The sequence below is a fragment of the Sciurus vulgaris genome, assembly GCF_902686455.1.
Source record: "Sciurus vulgaris genome assembly, chromosome: 7".
NCBI lineage: Eukaryota > Metazoa > Chordata > Mammalia > Rodentia > Sciuridae > Sciurus > Sciurus vulgaris.
The window spans coordinates 133,513,018-133,539,490 of NC_136467.1; the positions used below are offsets into that span (position 1 = coordinate 133,513,018).

Consider the following 26,473-nt stretch of genomic DNA (forward strand, 5'->3'; position numbering starts at 1 on the left):
AGATGGATAATGGGGTTGTTCAGAAGATACCGAGAGCACAGAGAGTATAACAGACCCCTCAGATCATTCCAAGTGTCAACCTGCCAGTTCCCCAGGCATTCAGCCAGATGAGGTTGTCCAGGTAATACAACAAGAATCCTCCTACTGCTAGATTCTAAGCAAAACAAGCAAAGGAAGTTTCAAGTTTGTTTTGTTTTTAAGAGTCATTGGCCCTAAGGCTAGTATTTGATAGCACCTGAATGTCTAGGATTGACCAGTTCTTTCTGGTTCACCCCACCCACCCTGCCGAGCCTTGAGAATCCATGCAACCTCATCATTATTGATGAAGCAAGGGGACTTTAAGTACACGCCTCTTACTGGAGTGAACATTGATGTTCTTTTTATTTCATGGAAAGGTATTGCAAAACATTGGTTCTAATGTCTTCTTGCATGAGTCATAGACTCAAGAATGAAGAAACACTTCTGAGTAGCAAACAAGGAAAAAAGAAAAGGAAGAAAGCTATGATGATGGGTTCTTGGAACACATCCTTGAGTCAAGTTTACATGAGCAAAATCAACATGTCAATCTCTATGTAGGGCATGCTGTTAAAGGACCAAAAAAGAAAAGAAATAGTTCCTTTTCATTTTTCTTCTGATTAAAAAGATAATAGACACTCACATGAAAATCAAATGATAAAATTAGTTCCCAAGAAGAAAACAATGCCAGCATTTTAAAGCACATCTTTCCAAACATATTCGTTTTGCTGATCTAACCATGAATACACAGAAATGAAGACATAGTATAGATGTTATCTCAGAACCCACTTTGGTTATCCATCAATATTCAACAAAACTTTTGTTTAATATCCCTATTTTACAGATAAAAACAAAGGCTTAGAGAGGTTCATTTTCTGAAGGCCATGGAGCTTTATCCATGATAGTGAAAGAAGGTCTAGAACAATGTTATTAATAGCTGAATGAAGGACAGTTAAATTGCTTCTGAACTTTTGCTTCCACAAATAATACATGGATAAATGCTCATATATATTTATCAAAGTGCATTCGTTCAGTTATCTCCTTGGAATAAACTTCTAAGAGGAGAATGACCAAATCAAAAACTGGCTGCATTTTTTATGTTAATGCAGTTTGCTAAATTGCCCTACAGAAATGGGATGCCAATTCCTATCATCCCACCATTGTACAAGAGAGCCTGCTTCTCCACGTCTAACCAACAGTGGGTTTTGTCTGTTCATTCACCTTAGGTAACAAATATTTCCCTGTTGTTTTTCATTACATTTCTTTGACTTCAATGAGATGTCAAATTCTTATAATAATGGTTATCAGTGCACATTTACTAATCTGTGTGGGAAACTTTCTATGTGCCAGGTTCTGGGCACACTTAAATCTGCATGAAAACTCCTCAAGGCAATAAAATAGGTATCTCTGATTTACATATAAAAACAAAGATTTAGGTTAATTGCTGAAGGTTTTTGAGCTAGTGTCTAGGGAACCCAGAAATCAGTCCAGATAGTTCTGCCTCCAAAGCCCATGTTGTATTATTGAACATTATAGTTCCAATTATTTCCATACATAAGTATGCTAATTCTCTTTCTTTCCTGTATTTTTCACATGAGTTTTAGGTGTCTATGTCCTTTGCCCAATATTTTTTTCAATTGGAATGTTCATCTTTTTCTTGTTAATTAGCAATAACTCTTTGCATATTAAGGGTATTCATTTTGTCATTTTTACAACCAACTTTTTTTCTCTATGGAATTTATTTATACCCAATTTGCTTTCACTTTCTATTTATGATTAGTGTAATGATGTGCATAATGACTCTTACGCCCTCAACCCTGACGTAGTCTCCAGAAGTACAGATGTGAAAAAGAAGGTTAGTCAAGTCAATGGTGCTAGATTTTGCTCTAACCCAACCGCAGACACAAAGAGGTTTGTATAATAGAACATATAGCAGTGGGAGAAAGTGAAGAAATAACAGGAAAGAGGCAGCTTGAGTCCCACAGCAGTGATTTCCCCTGCAATACGTTTACATAAGGAAAGGCAGTTTCTTTCTGAGTTTTTCCCTTCTTGCAGGACTTTGTCTGACACTCCTCCCTACTTCTGCCACCATCTCCAGTAAACTGAAGCTTTATCAAACAGTACAGTTTATAGGACTCAAAAGTCTCTTCACTCCCAAATTAAATCACCCTATATCAAAGCAAAGACTAATCTTTGACCTGGGCCACTTTTTAGAAAGCAGGCATGTACCAACCAAGAAGGGGACATGAGGTCAGGGGCCCTGTTTGGGTCCCACCAGGCACCAATCTCCTACTCTGTGGCCATATACAAGTTGTTTTTCAATCTTTCAGCTTTAGTTTCCTCGTTTGCAAAATACGGGTGGTAACAATGATGTCACAAAATGGCTTGGACATTAAATAAAAAATGTTTATCAAGTGCTAGTGCTTTGTATGACCCTGAGGGCTTAGAAGATGGTCCTCAGGCCACACCAGGGTTCTGGAGATCATGCATACCAAAGTCCTCAGGAACTTTTATTGGAGAAAAGTACAGAATTGTTTTGATTTAGCTGCCTCACTACTAAACTAGAACTTTAGTTTATGTGTGTCTAAGATTGTCCCAAAAGACCCTGCCAGAGCCAAACAAGACAACAGGACACTATCTAATCCAGCCTTCTTCCATCCTATCTCCATAGAGCACCTCAAGCCTTAAGGGCATCCATGTTGTTTGCCTCAGTAGTTACTTCTGTGCTCTTCCTGGTCCCAGAAGCTCTGTTTTTACTTTGATGGTATAGGATAGCAGAGTTAAATTTAAATTTAATAATACTAGGATTCATTCCAAGTAAATTCCCCCCCAAACCAGAACTCCTTGCAAGTGATAGATGAAAAAGAACATCCTCTTTAAGATGAAAACAACCCCGCCTTGGCTGATACCTACTTATCAGTTCCCAGGCATCCCTCCACCATGCCCCTCCCTTGGCCTCAGCCTGTGCTGATTACAGTCACACTGTTCCTTTGCAAAGCTTTCCAGACTTGGACTTACCCCATCTTGAGCCCTACCCTTTGCAGAGCCCTGTAGACACACATCTTATCCTCACAGCAACTTAATGAAATCCGTGTTGTCACCTACTTAACAAAGGAAGAAACTGAGAATTGGAGGATTGAGCAGTTCCCAAAGGCATATAACTGGACAATAACCAAAGTGCAGCTCAAACCCAGCTGTACTGCCTAAGAGGCCCCTTTCAATCACCCCATCAAGCCCTTAACACTTGACAAAGTGCTTCCTCATGCATTTTCTCCTTGATCTTTCCTCAGATCCTTCAAAGCAACACAGCTCCTGTTGTTTCCATTTCCTGATATGAGACCAAAAGAGGCTAAAGAGTGCATTTCCACATAGTGGGTCTGAAACTAGGATGCCAGCAAAAACTGACTGGCACCAAACAGCCTCCCACTGCCAGTCTGGGGAACTTTGAGTGGGGGCCATTTGAGAGCCCCCAAAGTCCTCTTTAATGGAAGAAAGACAAAAATACTTACATTGTTTTGCTGACCCAAAATATTCAACTTAAAAATACTTCTAGAGCTGGGCATGTGATGCATGCCTATAACCCAGCAGCTTGGGAGGCTGAGACAAGAGGATTGCAAGTTCAAAGCCAGTCTCAGCAACTCAGCAAGGACCTGTCTTAAAATCTCAAAATAAAAAATAAAACAGGCTGGGATGTAGTGCAGTAGTTGAGCAATCCTCAATTGATCCCTAGTACCAAGATATAGATAGATAGATAGATAGATAGATAGATAGATAGATAGATAGATAGATAGATAGATAGATAGACAGACAGACAGACAGACAGACAGACAGACAGACATCTTTCTTTCCTGGCTATTCAAGAAGATGGAAGTCTTAACTGAAAAGTCATTGAGGAATCCTGGACCTCCCCAAGGTAATCACTTTGGCTTTAGCAAGAAGATGCAGCTTTTCAGGACCTTCAGCCTTCCCCAGAGATCACTGGGGCAGCTTGGTTTACTTGTAAAAGTTACCCATACAACCAGTCCCTGAGGGCCACATCGCAAGAACTCTAAAAGAGGAAGTATAGAAATGCAGCCAAAACAAATCTTGTATGAATGAAGGATTAGAATAAAATGACAAGAATAGCTTACACGGTACACATTTACCCTACATTATTCAAGGGCCTGAGTAAGGAAGGGAAGTTCATCTATGAGAGAATACATCAGTATGTCCAGCTTTCAGCCATTGTAAACTGCTTTCAAGGAGGTATCACTACAGCCTGTGCACTGAAATCATGGAATTTTCAAGCTGAAAGGGATGTTTGAGATAATCCAGTACAATCCAGTTGATGAAACTATGTCCAGATAGGTTATATATAACAGTTGATGAAACTATGTCCAGATAGGTTTAGTGACTTGCTCTGAGATAAACAGCTGATCAATGACAGAAAAATAACCAGATGTCAGGTGGCAGGGCTCAACAATATCCTCACCCACATTTTCAAGCACTTAATTGACTTTCTTCTAATTCTCCTACCATTCTTTCCAATGATACATGTGTTTGTATACAAGTGCACACAAATACACATGCAGGCACATATGCATTGTGCATGCATACACACATACGAACATGTGTCCATGTGCATAGGTGTTACATATGTGCATAAATATACATATACACATGTACACACACACACATGTGTGTATATATATATATATATATATATATATATATATATATGTACACACACTCTCTCTTTTCATTTGATGCCTCACACCAAACACTATATCCGTATCAAGCCCTTCATACACTCAGGCAAGACTCCAACTCCTGCTGGGGCATGCCTATAATCCCAGCAACCCTGGAGGCTGAGGCAGGAGGATCAGAAAGTCAAAGCCAGCCTCAACAACTTAGCAAGGCCCTAAGCAATTCGGGGAGACCCTGTCTTAAAATTAAAAGGGCCGGCGGCGGCAATCCGAGCTGCCAGAGTGGCTGAGGCGGCGCTGGGCGGCAGCGGGTGGTCGAGCGGCCTAGTGGAGGCAGAGGCGGCCGAGACCATGGCCGGAGGCAAAGCTGGCAAGGAGAGTGGGAAGGCCAAGGCCAAGGCAGTGTCTCGCTCACAAAGAGCTGAACTACAGTTTCCTGTGGGCCGCATCCACAGACACTTGAAGACTCGCACCACAAGCCACGGACGGGTGGGGGCCACTGCTGCGGTCTATGGTGCTGCGGTTCTGGAGTACCTCACTGCTGAGGTGCTGGAGCTGGCAGGTAATGCTTCCAAGGATCTTAAAGTAAAGCCTATCACTCCACGTCACTTGCAGCTTGCAATTCGTGGTGATGAAGAGTTGAACTCTCTTATCAAGGCTACCATAGCTGGGGCTGGTGTGATCCCTCATATCCACAAATCTCTGATTGGAAAGAAGGGACAGCAGAAAACTGCTTAGAGGGTTGTTTTAACTAACCCTCTTCCTCCCGGTCATTGTACTGTAACTGAGACAGAAGATAACAATGGGGTATGTGGAATTTTTTAAAAACAGTTAAATGGAAAGGCATAGACGATTACTGTAGACATACCAAAAGAAGAAACATTTGTATGTTCTTAGGCTCGAAGTTTAATAAAGTACCTTTTCATGTGGTGACAGTTGTGTGTTGATTGGCTAGGTTTCTCTCATATGTTTTATACAAAATTGGAATTGATAAACCATTTTTTACAAAATTGTCTCAAAACTGTTCTGTTCATGATGTATTGGAAATATTTTGCTCAGCTTTTGAAATTATTTTAATTCAAATTCATTATTTAGAATAATCTTAAAATAGAGATTGGGAATATAGCTTTATCATGATTGATATGCCATGTTATATTGAATGTTAGATGCTATCAATTTGTAGTAATGTTCCATTATTTTATTATATACCACTAAGGAAGGAAAATTCCTTGAATTAATGCCATCAATTACAGGATACATCTCAATTTCAGAGATGTTAGATTATGGAAAAATGTGCATTTAAGACTGAAATAAGGTAGTAGATTTACTGGACTCCTTTACTGAGCACTTCACCACGTGCCAGGCCCTGTGGTCAGTGCTTCACTAATCAAGAACTCTTATTATCCTCACTTTATAGACATGGAGCCTAAGGTTCACCAAAATTAAATGATCTGCCAAAAAACATTGAGAACTAATAGAATGGAGCAGAGCTAGGATATATACCTAGATCTTACTGACTCAAGAGCCTACACCCTTACCTAGAATTAATGTTAGATTTATCAAACCTTTCTGCTTTTGGCTTAAAATTCCAACTTTTGGTGGTCTTTTATTGATATAGTAACATACATTAATTTGTACAATCTTTTAAAATTTATTTTTTGTTGTCAGTTTCTAAGTAACTGTTAGAAGATTTAAGTTAATGTGCTAATTAATGGTCCATCAGAAAATTCTATTTTTCTGTCTGGAAATCTTCATTAAAGAAGGAATTTTTTGATGTTTTATAGTATAACACTATCAAAACAAAACTCAATTTTTAAAATATTTTATTATGGAAATTCTCACAAATATACAAAAATAAAGAGAACAGTATGGTTAAGCCCTGTGTACCCAAAAAAAAAAAAAAAAAAAAAAAAAAATTTAAAAGGGCTGGATATGTGGCTTAGTGGTTAAGTGCCCCCAGGTTCAATTCTCAGTACCAAAAATAAAAATTAAAAATAAATGCAATTTCCATTGCTAACCATGCAGCTTACAAAGAGGAACATTTTACACCAAGAAGGAACCATGTTTACTTTCAACTTTGTACTGACTGAATGCCTTTTAACCCACTGAAAGCCTGGACAGTAATAGGATTAATAGGATTATTCTATAGGTTCTTGAATGACAGAGTGGGAAAACAGTCACCAAAGGCCCCACATGGTGTCTGGCATCCAGCAGACTTTCACTAACATTTTTTTTTTTTTTTTTTTTTTTTTTACTGGGCTGGGAAAGACTTCAGTGTAAAGAGCAGGGACTTTGTGGTCGAATGACCCTGGCCCAAGATCCCCCTCCACTCTCAATTTTCAGCAGGTTGACTACCCTCCCTTGGCTCCGGCATCCATGCCTGTACGGGTTGTTGTCGGGAATAAATAAGATGATGCACATTAACTGCCTGACTCAGTGCCAACCCATGGTAAGTGCTAAGCAAACATCAAGGCAACCAGGGCAGCAATTTGCATGTGGTGGAGAAATGCACCAGCCTGCCTCTTCCTTTCTAAACTCAGGTCTATGATTTCCTTCTTGAGACTGAGTTTTGCAATCCTAAAGCACTATAGCGTTGGGTGTGGCATGGAGTCATCGCTCAGTCCACTTGCTTAGAAGGGAAACTCCAAAACTTTCCAAAACTCACCTAACCAAGATGCCTTTGCCAAGGGATTCTGAACACTTCATTGTGTCCTTTCCTGGTAGATCCACAGCCCTGATCTCTACCATATTACTTTCTCCTTGTTCCTGAGATGGTTCTGCACATTCTCAAGCCATTTCATCTAGATTTGTTCTTCCCAACTTGGTCACGATGCCCTAGAGGGCAATAATTATCCCTTGTCAGCTGAGAGAATGTGTCCACCCTGTAGGAATTCAAGTGCCTATTTCCAGAATATCTTTCCTTCCAAGGTAGCTAAATCTAAAGGTGAAGACCTGGACATCATTTAAGAGATTCTGCTGAAGTCATTGCTTCTCAGAAACTCAATTTGGTGTATGGTTAACATCCTGGGAAAAGGTATGGGATGATCACAAATTACCTGTCTTCACACATTCTAGACAGGGGTTCTTCTTCAGGAGCCAAGAGCATGAGACCAGATTTCACCAAAAGGATTAAGGCAGGTACTTTGCAGAATGGCCTAGTGTGGGGACAGACTCAGAGTTTCTGGGGGGTCTCATATGCCTGGTGAAGAAGCTCATCTCTATGGTCAGCTTTTGAGTCTGAAAACATTAGAAGCAAGATAGAAGAATGAGTCCTGTGCTGGAAGAATAAACTCAGATGTGAAGGGCCCTGCTGGTCAGGGTTCGCACCAGGATTTACCTCAGGTGTGAAGGTCCTTTCTGGAAAAGTAGCAACCAGAGATGTCCCTACTCCATCCTTCCATTCATTGTTCTCACACATACACACACCTTTTGCTGGTATGAAACATCTTCCACTCTGAGCATCTTCAGACTCAAGGTAGAAACATCATAGAAGTGGACTAACCTTGCATGAGGACCCTGCTGTGGGGATGTGACCCTCACTATGTCACTGAACTTCCCTGTGGGAAAGACTATAAAGACCTGCCAAGGATTTCAGCACCTGAAAATATATGACTCCCACAAATTACTCTCTTATCTTCTAAAATCTTCATCATTTACTGAGCAATGGTCCTAAAATGAATGTTTCAAGATATTATAACATTTAATTTAATCCTCACTATACTTCTTATTTCCCCAGTAAGGAAGTAGCTGCCAAGAGAGTAAGTAACTTGACAAGATTACCTTGCTGGAAGGAGACAGAACCCCCACTTGACACCCAGCAGACCTACGTCCAAATGCCCTCTTGCCATTCACTTACTGAGCCATCCTGAACAAACTCTTTGAGCTTTCTTTCCTTATTTGTAAACTGAGGGGTAATATTGACCTTACAGGATTATTTATGAGGATTGACTGTGTTAAAATATGTGAAGAATTTAACATGCTAAATTGTACCGAGCAACTGCTCAGTAAAAGGTGACTTCTCTCAGTGAGTTTTGTGTTTGTTTTCTGCCTGTGCCAATTCAGCCCCTTAGTTGGATGTTAGAGAAAACAGGATATAGCTCTCAGTACTCCACTCATATCCTCTTGGTTTAGAGACGAACAGCTGGTTTTCCAAGGCAAAGTGAAAATGGACTTCTATGTTGGTAAGAATGCCCTTCATGACCACTGTGGCACAGGCTTGATCATTACATGCTTGGGCACAATCAACTGAAAACAGTTTAAAATGTCCAAATCACCATATAATTCTGGTAATCCTTACATGATCTTTAAAATCATAAGGAGAATATTGAAAAGGGCCCACAATTCACTAGAACTGACCTTGGTCCCAGCCCCTCAGAACTGTTATTGTTTACCTGTCTGCTCATCAGGGACGTCTATGCTTCTTCCCAGTGTCAGAGCCAGATCCACATTGGAAATGTGCCTGTTTAAATGAGACGCTTGGAGGCAGCACTACATATGCAAATGATCTATTTACTCAGCATCAGTATGAACTAAAATCAGCTAAAAACTTAAGAAACAGTAATGAAGCTTACATATGCTGACATTAGTATCTCCTTCTCCCAGGAAATAACTGACCCCTTCTAGGGACACCACTGAAACCCCCTTAGCTTTCTCCATCCTATCATTAGCCCACCTATTCTAGCCTTAGCCCATCTCTCATTCCAGCCCCTGCTATGACCAGCAGATGTGGCCAGACAGCATCTTGCCCCACGCCTCTTCCATGTCTCCCAGGACCTGTGGGCACTCAGACAGCAGGGATCTGAAAGTCCAGGTTTAGACATGAAGTGCCCCCCAAAATATCCTGTGTTAATGAATGTACGTTCAGAAGTGAAACGATTCACTTATGAGAGCTGTAACCTACTAGATGGAACCAGTTTGAATGGACTAACTGGGTAGTAACTGTAGGCAGGTAGGCAAGGCTCGAGGAGGTGGGTCACTGGGGATGTGCCTAGGGATTATATGTTTTGTCCCTGCTCCTCTTCGTCTCTCTCTGATGCCTGGCCACCATGAGGGGAGCAGCTTTTCTGCATCACCACCTTCTGCCATGATGTGCTGCCTCACTGTGGGTCCAAAGCAACAGAGTTGGACAACCATGAATTGAACCTCTGAAAATGTGAGCTCCCAATAAATTGTTCCTAAGTCGATCTGTTGGGTATTTTGGTCACAGCCAGGAAAAGGTGACTAATACAAGGCACTTAACGCCCACATGGCCATGTTTGACGGATGAGAGACAGTCAAGGACAAATGTTCCACCTTTCTGTGAAAAAGCAGGCAGTTCCCAAATACATTTCTCAGGGCTTCTTAGGACATCTCTGGGCTACAGTCCCCTCTGCATGACAAAATCTCTAGGAGCTTCCTTCCCTGTATCCCTCTCTCTGTTCCCCACTCCTGCTCCCTGGTAACATTTCACAAATAAACAACCTTCATAAAGCCCATCTTTTGGATTCTCATCAGTGGAACTCAGATAAAGACAAGTCATTTCCTATAGTAAGATTCAGTGACCACAGTTTTAAAATCAACAGGTAGAACATGAGAGCTTATGAAAGATGTCTCTGTGGCATTCTGCTTTCAGGATCCTGGAAGAAGTGAACAAAATGTTGGAATGTACAAAGCATCTTATTGGTTTGTGCAGAAAATTAGAAAATTTAAAATACACGTATTCCCTAAAAATAGGATGGACGACTGCCATACCTCTTCAGGAACTGTGAAAATAACATTTAGCTTCACTTCTCTCAGGAGAGTAAGACAAAGAAGCGCAGAAGAGCAGGTCTTGTTTGGCAATAAGCCAAGGTCTGGCCACATCAATGCTAAGAGGTTGTCACCACACCTGAATTTGGATGACTGAAGTATCTTTGAAACATAGTTTCCAGAAAGTTGAGAACAAAAATCCCACACTAAACAAATATTTTTACTTAAGAGAGAAGATTGCCCTCTGAGTTTTACCTGGTGTGTGGTAGAGGAAAGAATACTAATTCCACAGTACTCCAAAAATAAACATCATAGAGATTGAGAAACTAATATTGTGCTTTATAAAATATACAAAAGATCTTGGGAGCATTCCAGAAGGACAAGGGTTATCTGCAGATTAGTATGAAGAATCAGATAGACAGCCTGCATAGTTCAGAACCGCTTTCAGGAGGACACCTACACACATGATTTATTAAGCACACTAGATCAACCAATATGCTAGAATATTGCAGATTTTCCAAGGCAATGCAGTGAAATAGAGTTCATAGTAAGACATAAGAAGGCCTGACCTGCAGGAGCCACATTGAAAGCTACTGGGAAAACAAACCCATGGGTTTCTCACAGGTATAGTGAGAAGGAGATGGAAGAGACCTTCCCCAACACGTATCAAGGTGCAGGGCATAGGTAGGGAACACAGGAGTCTGAAGGCTGACCCCTGTCAAAATGAGTTTCTCCAAGTCTTTGAACCTTCTGCACCCCAGTTTCTAAGTCTTACAAAATCAGTCTGATAATATCAGAAAAACCTTCAGAAGATAAAATGGAAGAGCATAGGAGAAAGTTCTTCATAAAAACAAATAACTTCATATGTACCAGTGTGAGAGGTAGGACAGACACTAAAAATTGCTTGGAAAATCCTATGTTTATAGCCAATGTAAGTCAGCCCTATAAACTAGCTTGAGAGGAAATACAGTGGTCCCTCAGTATCCATGGGGAATTGGTTCCAAAAACTCCATGGAACAAAAATTAAATTGGAAATATCAGGTACTTTCTTTAAGAAAAAATTTCCTTCCTAGCACTGTCCACATGGTAAAGCCCTAGAAACAATAATCAACCTAGGAGTAATGAACACCCCCTAGAGCCTGGATTTTATCCTCAAGACTATTTCTGATTATTAAGCACAAGGGTTCCTTGGATAAATAGATAATTTCAGATCTGAGGCAAGAAATGTAGAATGAACCTGGAACACCTTGTTAGACCATAAATCCGGAAAGCAATGAATGGACTTAAATATACCAAATATGTAAAAAATCACAGAACACTCAAGTTCCATATATAAAATGGTGCAGTATTTGTATATAACCTACTCACATCCTCCCATAAACTCTAAGCCATCTCTAGATGACTTATAATGCCTAATACAATTTCAATTCTACATAAGTAGCTGCTATTATTTAGGACACCAAAAAAAACTGTATGTGTTCAGTACAGAAGTAATTTTTTTCTCCAATATTTTGATCGGCAGTTGGTTGAATCTACAGATGCAGAACCTGCGTATGAAGATCTGAATATACTTAAACAAATCTTTAGCTTTTTCATAAACTTAAGCATTACAGAAATACCCTTGTCTAAGCATGATAGGAAAAGCCATTTTTATCTTATTTAAGGAGACTAAAGGTTGCTATCTTTCCTGGCAGTACCACCTGATCCCAATTTCAGATAGGGGCACACTCTAATCAAATTTTTCACTGCTGTGACTGAAGGAGTTAAAATTTAAGTGCCTATAATTAAAGCACAGAATCTGTAGTCTAGCAAATGAACTTGGGAAAAGAAACAAAGAGGGACAGACTTGAGGCCTGAACATACCTAAACAAGCCTAAAATAAGACTGCCAAATCATCAAAAACTAACTGGCCACGGAGGATAAACAATCTCCACAAGGCCGTGGACCATCTGGTGTCACCCACTTTCCCCCTTCTTCCCTTTTCTTTAAGGTTAACTTGACCCCTGCTAACCAAAATAAACTGCCCTACCACATTGCTGGAATGTTAATTTGCACATACTACTTGCTGATGTAATCATGTGCCGAAATTAGCCCGCTTATGTTTGAATCAGCCAATTATGTGTACCCGCGCCAAACCCCCTAACTTTTCCTATATAAACCCCTGATTTCTGAGCCTCGGGGTCGACTCCTCTATCTCCTGCGTGAGATACGTGTTGGCCCGGAGCTCCGCTATTAAAGTGCCTTGTGCTTTTGCATCAAGCCGGTCTCTCGTGTTTCCTGGAGCGGGCTATACTGAGACTCGAGTAAGGGTCTCCCTTTTTGGGGGGTCCTACATGACTAAAAGACCCAACCAGAAAAATTTTAGAGGAGGAAAGATTTATTTGGAGGGCTCATGGTTTCAGAGGTCGCAGTCCTTAGGTGGCTCCATTCCTTGGGGCTCAAGGTGAAGCAGAACTTCGTGGCAGAACAGTGTGGCAGAGGGAAGTGGTTCACATGATCAGTAAGCAGAGAGAGAGACTCCAATTGCCAGATACAAAATATATACCCCAAAGGCATACACCCAAAGTCCACCTCCTCCAGGCACACCCTACCTGCCTTCAGTCACCATCCAGTTAATCCCATCAGGGGAGCAAATCACTGATTAGGTTAAGGTTCTCATAATCCAATTATTTCTCCTCTAAACCTTCTTGCATTGCCTCACGTATGAGCATTTTTGGGGACACCTAATATGCATAACAAGGCATAACCTTGAAAGTAACATATGGATTAAAATAAGTCAGGTTGGCCTCCTTTCAGCTGGTGAAAAATTGGGCAACTCTTCCTTGATCAAGTTTTAAAAATCCCACTTTTTTTAATTGAAGTCACACTTTATCACTGTAATTGGTATGTTGGAAACAAGTACTTGGGTAGAAATAATAGTTCCATTTGCAAAGTATAGAAATTCAACCTGGCTGAGGCTCAGTCTCTATGGTACATTAGCAAATTAGATGAAGCATCTATCTTCTGTTGTAAAATAGGTTGTAAAACAAGAAAGGTCAGGAGTCAGAGGACAACATACATGAGGACCTCAAGGCCATTCTAGCCACACATGGTTGTGCATTTTTATGGCTCCCAAGTCTCTCCTACCAGTTTTAAAGTCATAAAGTTGAAACAAATCAATACATCCAGTGTCAGAAAATTCTGAGCTTAATTGACAGGCAAAATATTATCTTTCAATTAGGAATGCCTCTATGGAGTGCCATGGAGTAATCTCCATGATATTTTGTTAAGGTAAAGTAGAGAGAACTAACTGCAGATATTTTAACACCATTTATGTGAAAGGAAATACAAATGAGTATATATTGGACTTGGTTATTTTAAGGAGAAGTATGTTCTGGGATGAATTATGCCCTCCAGAGCATATATATTGAAGTCCTAACTCCTAGTACCTCAAATGTCACTATGTTGGAGTGAAGTCTTTAAATAAGTGATTAAATTAAAATGAGGACATTAGGGTGGATTCTGATCCAATATAACTGGTTTCTTATAAAAAGAGGAGATCAGGACACAGGCATACACAGAGGGAAGGTCACATGAGGACCCAAGGAGATGACCATGTGTGAGCCAAGGGTGCAGGCCTCAGGAGAAACCAACCCTATGACACCTTGAGCTTGAACTTCAGTCTCCTGGACTGTAAGAAAACAAATTGCTGTTTTTTAAGCCACCCAGGCTGTGGTATTTCACATGCAGTCCTAGAAAACTAATACACAGGGTAACTTAAAAACTTATCAAATGCTCACATGTAAAAAAAGAAACAAGGATGAAAACTAAATTTCTCTGAATGTGCCTCATATTCATATCTTTAAAACTAAGCCAGTATTACATAATTATGAAACAAACTGAAGATGAATGGAGGAAATAAAAAGCAAACGGTACCAGGTAATGCTAATTGAATATCAGCATGATGTCTTCATCACTAGAGATTAATTATCTCAAATTACTTTAAATTTTGGTAATTGGACTATGTAGCCAGTGGGATAAATATACTAAAGGCAATAATAAATAAATAAAGCAAAGCCCAGAAAATGAAACTCAAACTGTTTTCAGTTATCGTATTGTTAGAATTAAAATTGAAATCAATATCCTAAAATAAAATCAAAAAAGATTCACTTTGTAAACTTATAGTTGAACTGAAAATATCATGCATGCTCCTTAAGAAAAATTTTCCTTCCTATCACTGTCCACTTTAAACCTCTAGAAACAATAACCAACCCAGGAGAAAAAAAGAAAAATCCACTCTTACAGCCTGGATTTTAATCTCTTGAGACTATTTCTGACTATAAAGAACAAGAGCTCCTCAGATATAAATGGATAATTCCAGGTCTGAGGTAGAAAAGTAAAATAAGTCTGGAGAATTTTGTCACACTAGAAATCAAGGAAGCTGTAAATGAATTTAAATTTATATACACCAAATATATTAAATGCAATTATTTCACTAAGATATTTATATGAGTATGTGTGTTTTTATATGTGTGTATGGGTATTGGTACATTTCTGTGTGCACATGTATGTCTTCTGAGGATTGAGAACTACCAAATTATTCTGAAAGCAGGTCAATAAAAGGAACCAGAAATTCAACCATTTTTTCAGCACAAACTCCATGCATTAGTCCATTCTACTTTACTGTAATGAAATACCTGAGATTGGGTACTTTATAAAGAAAATAGGTTTATTTAGTTCACTGTTATGGAGATTCAGAAGCATGACATCAGCATTACCTTGGCTCTGGTGAAGACCTCATGGCAGATGGCACCATGGCAGGAATATGTGTAGAAGGTGGCATCACATAACAAGACAGGAAACCAGACAGGAGAAAGTCAGGGATCACCCACGCTTGCAAGAACTAATCAGGGTCCCATGAAACCTATCTTAATCCCTTCCAAGAGCAGGACCCCAAATGACCTAAGGACTTCCCACTAGGCCCCACTTCTTCCCACTAGGTCCCACCACCTCTCACACACCTCACAGAAGCTGACATCTCCAACACATGAACTCTTGAGGGACGAATCACATCCAAGCAGAAGCACTGAGTTACTAAGGGAGGAAAAAATAATTGAGGAGCAAAAGTTTTTCTATATAAGTATTCCAACTTACAAAAGAAGAAGGGGTGAACGAGTGAGACTGTTACTGCCTTGCAACTCCTTTTAGAATAATGGGTGCAAGCAACCATTGCTCATGCTAACCAGCTAATGGAAAGTTTTACAACAGAGGACTCAAGCTTACATTCAAATTCACTGATTGATCTTAATATTACGAAAAGGGCAGCAGCCCAATCATGTGAGCCTCTGATAGGAATCCACAACGTCACCTCTGCAGTATTCTTAGGAAAAATTTAGCAAAAACTGAATACAGTGAAGCCTCTACTTTCTAACTGCCAAGTCACTGGAAATATAGGGAACAGAAGAGTTCACCAACCAATACTAGGTAATCAGCAAAATTCAAGTTGCAGGAAAACTCTACGGCACAAAACACCTGATTTATTTAACAATTTAATTGCAATGGTAATTGAAAACAGAGGGGCTGGGGTTTAGCTCAGTGGTAGAGTACAAGTCTAGCATGAGTGAGGCCCTGCAGAAAGACATCAATCAAAGATAATGAGAGGACTTTATTTACATATCAGATAAATCAAATGAATAGTTTATTAAAATTAGACTGTTGGGGATATTTAAATATTGGCTAGATATTTGGCAATATTATGGAAATATTGGCAATTTTTCAGGTTTGTAGTAGTCCTGTAATTGCACTTTTATTTTTAAATGAGCTCTTATCTTTTAGAGATACTGAAGTACATTCATCCTGCAATATCCACAGGAAATATTGGTTCTAGGACTCCCACAGACAAAAACCTGAGGATGTTCAACTTCCTTTTATAAAAGGGCACTGGATTTGCATGTAAGCCATGCACATCCTCCAATATACTTTAAATCATCTCTAGATGACTTATAATACCTAAAATAATGTCAATGCTATGAAAATAATTGTTACATTATACTGGTCAGGAAATAATGACAAGAAAAAAGTCTGTATGTATTCAATATATATGCAGTTTTTGCAACCCACAGGTACAGAGGTTGATTTTAATTGTAATGGAAATAATGTCTTGGATTAGCTTCATAAAAACCTAAAGGAAGGTGGGAAGTTGGGGTGGGGAAGTTACAGATAAAATTTAAGTGGCCATAAACTGATCGATGCAATCTAGATGATGGTTACACGGGATTTTATTCTACTTCTGTGTTGTCCCTACATTTGCATATGCTTGAAATTTCCCATAATAAAAAGTAGATAGATGGATGATCAATCAATAGGTAGATAAATAAGATATTCTCTTCACAGCTCTATTATAATCTTTTCTATATGATTTGCTAACATGTGTTTTATATATCTGAGTAACTTACCTGTCAATTTCTGCCCAAATTTGGAACAAAGGCCTCATTTAAAATTGCATGAGACTTCTGAATTTTTCTTTATGGAATATAGGCAAATATATTGGCTATAGACTAACATTAAGATCCCACCCCCTTCCCCAAAACTTGCCACGCACCCAGGGATTTCATCTCTCTTTTCCACTTCTCATCTGGAAACTTTGCTAGGCTGATCAGTGTCAGAGTATTTGCCCATCTGAGTTTCTAAAGACAATCTATCATTCCAAGATTAACTCCAAATCTAAAAGGGAATGGAAGACACAAAGAACACCTAAAAAAAGAGCCTGGAAAACAGTAGTGGATGGTTTTTTTCAAATTCTCATAAATTTTAAGAATTTTATATAAAAATTTTTTTTCTAAATCAAAAAAAAAAAAAAAAAAGTAAGGATTAACAACTTGCCTGATACAGCAGGATACAAACCCAAGGTCATCTGTTTCCAAAGCCTTCATGTAGCCAAAGAGTGGCAATGGGAAATTAAAACCAGAGGAGCTGGAGTTAAGTAGGAGAATTCACTCCCATTCCCACATCCACTCCATTTGCACAAACCAAAACTATGGGTCCAGGTACCAGGAACTACTGGGCAATGCAGGCATGATGCAAGACCCTTCCCCAGAGCCATGAGAAGGGCCTGGTTTGTTTTGTTTGTACGTGTTTTGTGTGCACATGGGGACCAAACCTAGGGCCTTGCTCATGCTAAGCACATGCTCTCAGCTATGCAGTCCTTTTTTACACATCTTGACATCTGAACTACCAAGGACACTAACTAGATCTCATTTGCCACCTATCCTTTTTTGGTCCTATTTGTATGATCTTATGCTGATGGTGTTCTCCCCAGGGATAAGGGAGTCAATTCTCTTCAAAGAAAGATAGACTCCTTCCCATAACAAGTACCAGAAGATGTCTGATCTTTACTGATTTTCAACTTATCATGGAAGGCAACAGCCTCAAAAGTTAAAAAGAGAAAACTGAATAATTTGCTGCACAGAGAAGTAAAATATTTCTTGTTCTATTTTTAATACTCAAAATTTAAAGAACTCAGGTAATAGGAAAACTAGACAAGGAGAGTCCCTCAGATCTCATCATCTCTGAAGGATGGACTCCATGACCCCAGCATCAAAGCTGTTATCTTATTGTAATAAATTAGCCCTGTAGCTTTCTTTCCACTGGCATTTTCACACACAGTGTTACAGTAGTTAGGATCTTGTCTCTGGTTAACAGAATTAGGCAGCTTTCTCAATGATCTCTAACTCCTATCATGCCAAGAGTAACCTATTTTTTTTTTTTTCTGTTTGTTCTGTTTAGTTGCACATGACAGCAGAATGCATTTTGATTCATTGTACACAAATGGGGTACAACTTTTGATTTCTCTGGTTGTACTCAATGTAAAGTCACACCATTTGCAAAATCATACATGTACATAGGGTAATGATGTTTGTCTCATTCCACCATCTTGCCTTCCCCTCCTCCCCTGCCCTCATTTCCCTCTGCACAGTCCAATATTCCTCCATTCTTCCCTTGCCCCCTCCCCCATCCCCTTATGTATCAGCATCCACTTATCAGAGAAAACATTTGGCCTTTGGATTTGGGGATTGGCTTATTTCACTTAGCATGATATTTTCCAACTCCATCCATTTACCTGCAAATGCCATAATTTTATTCTTATTTTTGGCTGAGCAATATTCTATTATGTATATATACCACAGTTTCTTTATCCATTCATCTATTGAAGGGCATTCAGGTTGGTTCCACAATCTACTATTGTGAATTGAGCTGCTATAAACATTGATGTGTTTGCATCAATGCAGTATGCGAATTTTAAGTCCTTTGGATATAAAACCAGGAGTGGGACAGCTAGGTCAAATGGTGGGTCTGTTCCCAGTTTTCTGAGAAATCTCCATACTGCTTTCCAGAGTGGCTGCACCAATTTGCAATCCCACCAGCAATATATGTGTGCCTTTTCCCCCACATCCTCACCAATACCTATTGTTGCTTGTGTTCTTGATCATAGGCATTCTAATTGGAGTGGGATAAAATCTTAGGATAGTTTTGATTTGCATTTCTGTAATTACTATAGATATTGAACATTGATCGCTTGTCCTATTCTATATCTTCACATCTTCACATCTTCTCTCCTACTCTTATTCTTCCCCCGTTTATCCTTAGCTACTTTATCTCTTCTCAATTAAAGCTCCCACCACTTCCCACTCTCTAAGACCCACCACCTAGAAATAGGGTGCACTTAGCCCAATAATTCTTTAGTTCAGTGGAATCTCAAAGGGTTTCTTGGTGGAAGCAGTTCTGGCTCTCAAGAGCAAACTTAGTTTGCATCTGGTCCCAGCCAGATCCTGGGATGCTTTGGTTAAACCATGTCCATGGGTCAGAGGACCAAAAGGAGACTGTTCAAAAAAAGTAAACCAACCATCTAGGTTGGTTCCACAATCTGCCTATTGTGAATTGAGCAGCTATGAACATTGATGTGGCTGCATCACGTAGTATGCTGATTTTAAGTCCTTTGGGTATTTATGTAAATGTATGATAACACAAATGGTATGCCTCTATTTCATGTACAAACAGAGAAACAAGATGTATTCCATTTGTTTACAATAAAAATAAATTTTAAAAAGTAAACAGGTAAACAAACAAATGAGACGGATCCTATTCAAACATTTTGGAAGGAAATAGAAATAGATACATAAAAATATATGTATCTATCTACAGGTTTTGTCTATCTATCCCCACACCCACCCTTTATCTCTGCAGAATTCTCCTGAAATCTTCATTATCCATATCTACAAAACAATCAGCCAGACTATAAACATGGGGGATAGAAAGGAGTACAAAGTACTTCCTTTCTTCCTGTGTGTTTTCAGTAAGATGAAGGGTAAAGAGGGAACTTGGTTTTACACTTGCTGAGGACCTTCTCTACCACCTGACTCCCAGCTCCCAAGTCAGGGCTTCTCCCTTCCAGAGAGAGGCTCCATGTGCATGCAAAGCTCTACATTTTGCACTGGGGCTCCCATTTTCTGTGCCTGACTTCTCATTCTTAATGGCAAAATACTTATCCAAAGCCCAGGTCTCCACCAGAAGGCTAAGTTGACCTTCTCTCCAGACCCAGAGTTCAATAGTATGGCTACTGACAGAGGTTCACAAGGTAAGTAAGGGGTAAAGCAGACTTCTTTCCAGGTTGCTAACTGAATGTTATCATGAAGTCGTTCTGCGATTCCCTTTGTGCCAGGAGGTTGTCTGCTCTTCTAATGCACAGAACAAGTCATTTCCACAGATAGTCCATTTCCAGTGCACCAAGGCACCTACGGCATTTTAGGAATTAAATTCTTTCCTTCCCAGGTTAGTGTTAGGAATTAGGGCAGTGGAAAGCAGTTTCCATAGTTAACTTTGTTTTTTAGATAATATATGCATTATCTTCCTCCTCCTGAACCACTTTAGAGAGGCCACAAGAACATGGAAACGTAAACTTATTCTTTGCCATACTTTAGTCACTTATCTCCAAAGAAATTACAGGGCAAGGGAGAAAATGAGTTAATGAGTCTTACCTATAAGCATTCCATCAGGCTCCACCTACAGGCATTTGTTATTAACCCATCAATGGCGTAATTCCAAAAGATTGAGAATAAAGGAGCAGAAATTGCTAAGCATTTCTGGGAAACTTAAGAACAAATAAAATAATATATGTGCTGTTACCATTGTCTTGTTTTGGGGTTTTTTGTTGTTTTTGTTTGCTGCAGTGTCTGTACTTCTAAACTGTCCCTGACTTTGAGGATGTTGTGAATAGAGGAGATACAGAGAATTGATGCCCTTCTCTTAACATCTGCAAAAGGTAAATGATCTCCCAGCTGCAAAAAAACAGCTAACAATAATACCAATATCACCCACAATGAGAAAGAGCTGTTTTATTTCTGGTTTTAACTGAAGACAAATCTGTATATCCTCAGCAAATGGTACATTTGTATGGCAAAGATATAATGGGATATAGTCACAAAGAAAACAGACAAAACTCCTGCCCTAGTGGCACCTACCTTCTAGTTCTGAGGGTCATTTTCCCCCTTTCCATGTGACCCCCTCTTGCCATTCAGGAGAAAGATCTTCCTTTCCAAAGTTCCCTTAGGTGGCTGCAGGGAGCTCCTCAACCTTCCTATTCCCAGATACCAAGACAGAGTTATTCAGAAAACAGTTCTCAGGGGTCCAGGCTGAGAATTCTCCTACCTCCACTTCACTTCCTTGCCTCCCCGAACCTTTTCAGACTCCAGTGCAGACAAAAGCCAATTCCATAGGAGCAACAAGTGAGGTGGGTCATAACCCTACCTGAGATGAATGTGAAGAGAAGGGCAGCTGCAGTTAGGGGTTAAGGGTGGTGGAGAAAGAAAAGAGGAAAGCAGGTTTGCAGGTGGAGTGGGCTTCAGTCCTTGGCAGTCAACACCATTCTTTAGCCAAGAATCTCCCACTGCCCTTTCTGATTCTCACTCCCTTCCCAGAATTATCTCCCCCCATAAAATAGGTATGAGCCCTCTGGTCCTGCTGAACCTCAGAATTCAAAGGAGGATAACACTCATTAAGAATGTTTTTGGGGGCTGGGGTTGTAGCTCAGCAGTAGAGTGCTTGTCTAGCACATGTGAGGCACTGGGTTCCATCCTCAGCACCATATAAGAAAATAAGTAAATAAAATAAGGGTATTATGTCCATCTACAACCAAAAAAAAATTTTTTTAAAGAATGTCTTTTATCCCTGGTCAAATCAATGCCTCTTTACCAGGCTAATTTCTAGTTCCAACCCAGTCCCTTCCACGGGTCCAGGGAACCATCAGTTCCCAGGGCTAGAGATAAGCAGACTACACACACACACACACACACACACACACACACACACACACGCATTTTTGAAAAGAAACCACTCCATTCTTAATGGAGACCCCCTCCCCCAATAAACATCCATCCAATCTCCAAACCCCGTCATTCCCCCAAACACAAACTAACAGCCCTCCAAGGGTCTGTCATTTTGCCCACCTCATTCTGAATGCCTTTAAAACTCCTTGAATAAAGAGAGGACTGTGTACGTTTTCTACACAAATGGTGGAAAGCAATAAAATAAACATCAAAGATGAGCTCCCCACGTACTTGAGGCCCCGTCACTATTTCCAACAAAGGCAGGAAAAAGGAGGAAACTTCGGCGTGGTAGGCAGTGGCTTGGAAGTGTACTGTCCCGAGGACCAAGGAACCCTTTCCCTGGAGTACTGACACAGCATAGGCTTCAGGCCCCAAGACCCCTGCGGCGGGACAAGGGCCCCCTTTGAAGTACTGTCTAACTCCAGTGCCACGGAAGCCACAGTAAAATCCCTAAAGGAGGAAGACTGGAAAGAAATGGCGATAAATTTGTGGCGTTCTTGGCCCAGGCCCTCGGGAAAACGCCCTCCTGGTCATTCCTGTTGATTGTCGGAATCCAGAATAATGTTGTCTCAGGGGCACAAGTGCAGGCAGTCTGGCACCGATCACCAAACACAGCCACCCAGGGGGTGAAGGGGATGCTGCTGCCCCTCCCCAGGAGCCATCAGCCAGGTAAAGTAGACAAAAGAAAAGTGAAAGTCAGAGCCCATTTAGCGAGCAAAAGTCAAGGTCACCAAAAAGGGAGCATACAATTTCCACCCAGTATTTTACTCATAAAAAGATAGTCCTTGGAAGTAAATCATAGGAAGGGGAATAGCACGTGGCTCCCGAAAGAAGTCACTGCGAAGGGTGTCCTGTGCGGTTTCTGCTGTTCAGCGCCTCTGCAGTGATGGAAGGACTATGCTTTCCTAAGCAGCACGGTTTTCATTAGAAGCAAACCCACGCCGCGTGAAGTTTAGAAAGGCCACAGGCCTGAGCAAAGTCCCTGCTCCCGCTGGACCCAGCCCTCTCAGGTGTTCCCCTAGGAATAACATGAGGTTGTCTCCCCCGCCAGGCACACTAGCCCAATCGCCTCCGGGAACTCCTGGTCGCAGGAACCCCGCCCTAGCCGCGGGACGCCGGGCGCTCACACCTGAGCGAAGAAGCAGGAGGAGGGGCGGAGCCGCCCCACCAGCGCGCGCGCACACGCACACTCCTAGACACTCGCACCCCCAGCCGCGCGCACGCTCCTCATTGGCGGGAGGAGGAAGGCGGGGCCGGCCAGATCCAAAACAAACAACCTGCGCCCGGCGACTCTGCGGCCGCGCCGCCGCGTGGCCTCCGCCTGGTGCGCGCCCGCGGGGGAGCCGCGGCCACCTTGGCCACCTCGTTCCCCCACCCTCTTGCAGTCTGAGTCCAGGCCCCGCCCCCGCAGAGCCGCCGCAGGGTTATATTGCGCCGGGCCGAAGGTGGAGGCGAGATTCAGCTGCGGCCGGCCAGCGCGGACATGCTGCCCCAGAGGCCGGGGGCGGGAAGGCGGCTGCGAGTGCAGCGGCCTCGAGGACTTGGCTCCACGGGCGCTAGAGCCTGAAGACGCCGGATCTTCCTCCAAGGGTGGCGTTTACACCCTCCGGCAACATCTCCGTACCCCGAGGACGTCTGCCAGCTCGGGACCTGGGTCTCCAGTGAAGAACCCCTCCTGAACTCTTTAAAGGATAGCAGATGCTCGGGCTTCTTTCCAACTAGAAATTCTTCTAAGCCCCGCGCTGTCGGGCACCAGAGCGCTCTCGGGCACTGCCTCCCCCAAACGCCTTCACCCCTAGTCTGTAACCCTCGAACTAAAGACAGCGGTTACCCAACTCCTGCACCCCTCTTGGTCCACCCAACACACAACCCCTCAAAAAAAAAAAAAAAAAAAAAATCCTGCGGAAGAGGACTCTCACTCGGGAAAGTGTGTCTCGACGAAGGAGGGCTCCAGGGAGAGAAAGGCCAGAACACGGAGCTCCGAGATTGCCTCTCCTGCCCTCTGGGCACTAGCTTCCTAAGACTGCGCGAAGGAAAAGGGTACGGCACGGGGCGGGGACTGGGCATGAAGTTGGAGGTGTTCGCCCCCCGCGCGGCCCACGGGGACAAGCCGGGCAGTGATCTGGAGGGTGCCGGCGGCAGCGACGCGCCGTCCCCGCTGTCCGCAGCCGGCGACGACTCCCTGGGCTCGGACGGGGATTGCACGGCCAACAGCCCTGCGGCAGGCGGTGGCGGTGGCGCCGGTGATGCGGCAGGCGGCAGCGAGCAAAGCGCGGACGGAGGCCCGGGTGCCCAGGACGAGGGTACGGCTGCAGCAGCGGCGGCGGCAGCAGGTAGAGCTGAGACCTGCGTGGCAGGTCGGTGCGCTGGGAGCGTGGCGGGCGGCGAAGGCGCACGCAGCAAGCCGTATACGCGGCGGCCCAAGCCCCCGTACTCGTACATTGCACTTATCGCCATGGCTATCCGCGACTCGGCGGGCGGGCGCCTGACGCTGGCCGAAATCAACGAGTACCTCATGGGCAAGTTCCCCTTTTTCCGCGGCAGCTACACCGGCTGGCGCAACTCTGTGCGCCACAACCTCTCGCTCAACGACTGTTTCGTCAAGGTGCTGCGCGACCCCTCGCGGCCCTGGGGCAAGGACAACTACTGGATGCTGAACCCCAATAGCGAGTACACCTTCGCCGACGGGGTCTTCCGCCGCCGCCGCAAGCGCCTCAGCCACCGGGCTACAGCCCCTGCGCAGGGGTTGCGACCCGAGGAGGCCCCCACCCGCCCCAATGCCGCTCACCCTCCGTCCGCGCCCACTACCCCTGCCTCTCCTCCAGCGCGCTCGCCTGCACGCCAGGAGGGGCGCTCCAGTCCCGCGGGCAAGTTCTCCAGCTCCTTCGCCATCGACAGCATCCTCAGCAAGCCCTTCCGCAGCCGCCGGGACAAGGACGCGGGCCCGGGGGTGCAGGGGGTACAGCTGCCGTGGGGTGGCGCGCCCTGCGCACCGCTGCCCGCCTACCCCGCCCTTCTACCCGCGGCGCCCGGTGGGGCCCTATTGCCAATCTGTGCATATGGTGCGGGCGAACCAGCGCTGCTGGGCGCGCGCGGGGCTGAACCGCAGCCCGCAGCGCCGCCGCCAGCCCCGCATCTTCTGCTAGCGTCCCTTTCTACCGCCACCCCAGCTAAACCATTCCGAGGCCCAGAGGCTGGCGGCGGCGCGCACCTGTACTGCCCCCTGCGGCTGCCCGGGGCCCTGCAGGCGGCCTCGGCCTGTGGCCCTGGCCCGCACCTGCCCTATCCAGTAGAGACACTTCTGGCCTGAGCCCCGCAACTCCAACTGTGGGCGCCGTCGGGGAGAAGAATGCAGGCTCACGGGCTGTGCACTTTCTATCCAGAGAAAAAGAGACTTCAAAAAACAAAGCTCCATCGAATGTGCCTTAAAGCTAAAGCATTTTGATAGAAGTGTTGTAACTTAGTCCAGAGTAGTTTCCTTTGTTTTTTGTAACTTTACAGAGGACCAAAGCAGTTCTTTATTGTTTTAATTTCTTGGCCAGGCCTGTCCTCTCTCCCTTATAAAGACTTCTTCTCTCTCCTTATTACCCAGACTCTCCCCTAATTCCTATTTTTGTTGCACCTTCTATTGATTTATTCCCCTCCCCCCAAAGCACATCAGGGAACCATTCCATAGGGTAAATGATAATGACTACTGTTTGGGGTTCATTGAACCCCACTCCTGTACGTATGTGGTATTCACATGTGTGAGTGTGAGAGAGGTGTCAGAAAATCTTCTTGTCACTTCTCTGCTATTGACCAATGCTTCACTGTGCCAAAAGAGGAAAAAAAAATGTTGGGTTTTGTAATTAAATTATTTATATATTTTTGAAACCTGAATTGAAAATGTTGCAGGCAACGGCTACAGCTTTATTAGTGGTTCTCTAACTGTGGTCTCCTTGGGCCAAGCAATTTCTTTAAAGAAAAAATTAACATGTTTGTGGGGTGCCAGGACCACTTCCACATGAAAGCAAGTGTGATTTTTATTTTTAATATTATTTTATTTGTGTCTGTGTACATATTCATGTATAAATTTTATGAAACCCAGGCATAGTGCTTATTTTTTAATAAAACTCACAATTGACTTATACACTTTGTGGTGATGGATTGGAGATAGCTTTCTGCCTCTACCCCACAAAATGGGTTCAGGTTTGAGTTTCAAGAAACATCACTCAGGGATCAAAATATTTTCCACAGTAAAAAGTGGAAGCAGGTTTCCTCACCAAACACTGATGCACACATATTTCTAGGATAGGCCATACACTGATGAGATTTCCTAAAACCAATTACCTTCGTAAGTACTCACCTGAGGGTAATCAGAGAAATGATAAGATGTGCATCCCTCTCTCTCCCCAGGAATTCTTTAGGAGGCTGATTGAGCTTTTATTCAAACCAACATTTTTCAAATACATTGTATTTGTGTTCAAAAAGCTGTAAACTTACTCTTGGCCTATGACTATCAACACACTTCAAAGAGTCTTCAAGCAGATTTAAGAGCAACTTAACTGTGTTTTTATCTGAAATAACACTATCCACCTTTTCAGGAATACAGGGGTTCATTTGGGTGTGAACCAATTTGTGGTCTGTTTGTTTTGGGGGTTTTTTTGTTGTTTGGTTTTTTGTTTGTTTTCTTTGTTTTTTTCACTC

The 26,473-nt window shown here is 42.6% G+C and overlaps 2 protein-coding genes across 2 annotated transcripts; both read left to right on the forward strand.

Moving 5' to 3' along the window:
* Window positions 1-4,959: 4,959 nt before the first annotated feature.
* Window positions 4,960-6,560, forward strand: LOC306664983 (histone H2A.V-like). The gene has a single exon (XM_079146137.1). It carries the CDS (start codon window positions 5,052-5,054, stop codon window positions 5,436-5,438), a length of 387 nt encoding a protein of 128 aa, XP_079002263.1. The 5' UTR covers window positions 4,960-5,051; the 3' UTR covers window positions 5,439-6,560.
* Window positions 6,561-23,059: 16,499 nt separating this feature from the next.
* On the forward strand, window positions 23,060-25,914 carry FOXQ1 (forkhead box Q1). The gene has a single exon (XM_079147037.1). The coding sequence runs from the start codon at window positions 23,853-23,855 to the stop codon at window positions 25,095-25,097; it is 1,245 nt and encodes a 414-aa protein (XP_079003163.1). The 5' UTR covers window positions 23,060-23,852; the 3' UTR covers window positions 25,098-25,914.
* The last annotated feature ends 559 nt before the right edge of the window (window positions 25,915-26,473 follow it).

Excerpts from the sequence above, each read along its gene's own strand:
- LOC306664983 (XM_079146137.1), top strand. The coding sequence starts at position 5,052 with ATGGCCGGAGGCAAAGCTGGCAAGGAGAGTGGGAAGGCCAAGGCCAAG.
- FOXQ1 (XM_079147037.1), top strand. The coding sequence starts at position 23,853 with ATGAAGTTGGAGGTGTTCGCCCCCCGCGCGGCCCACGGGGACAAGCCG.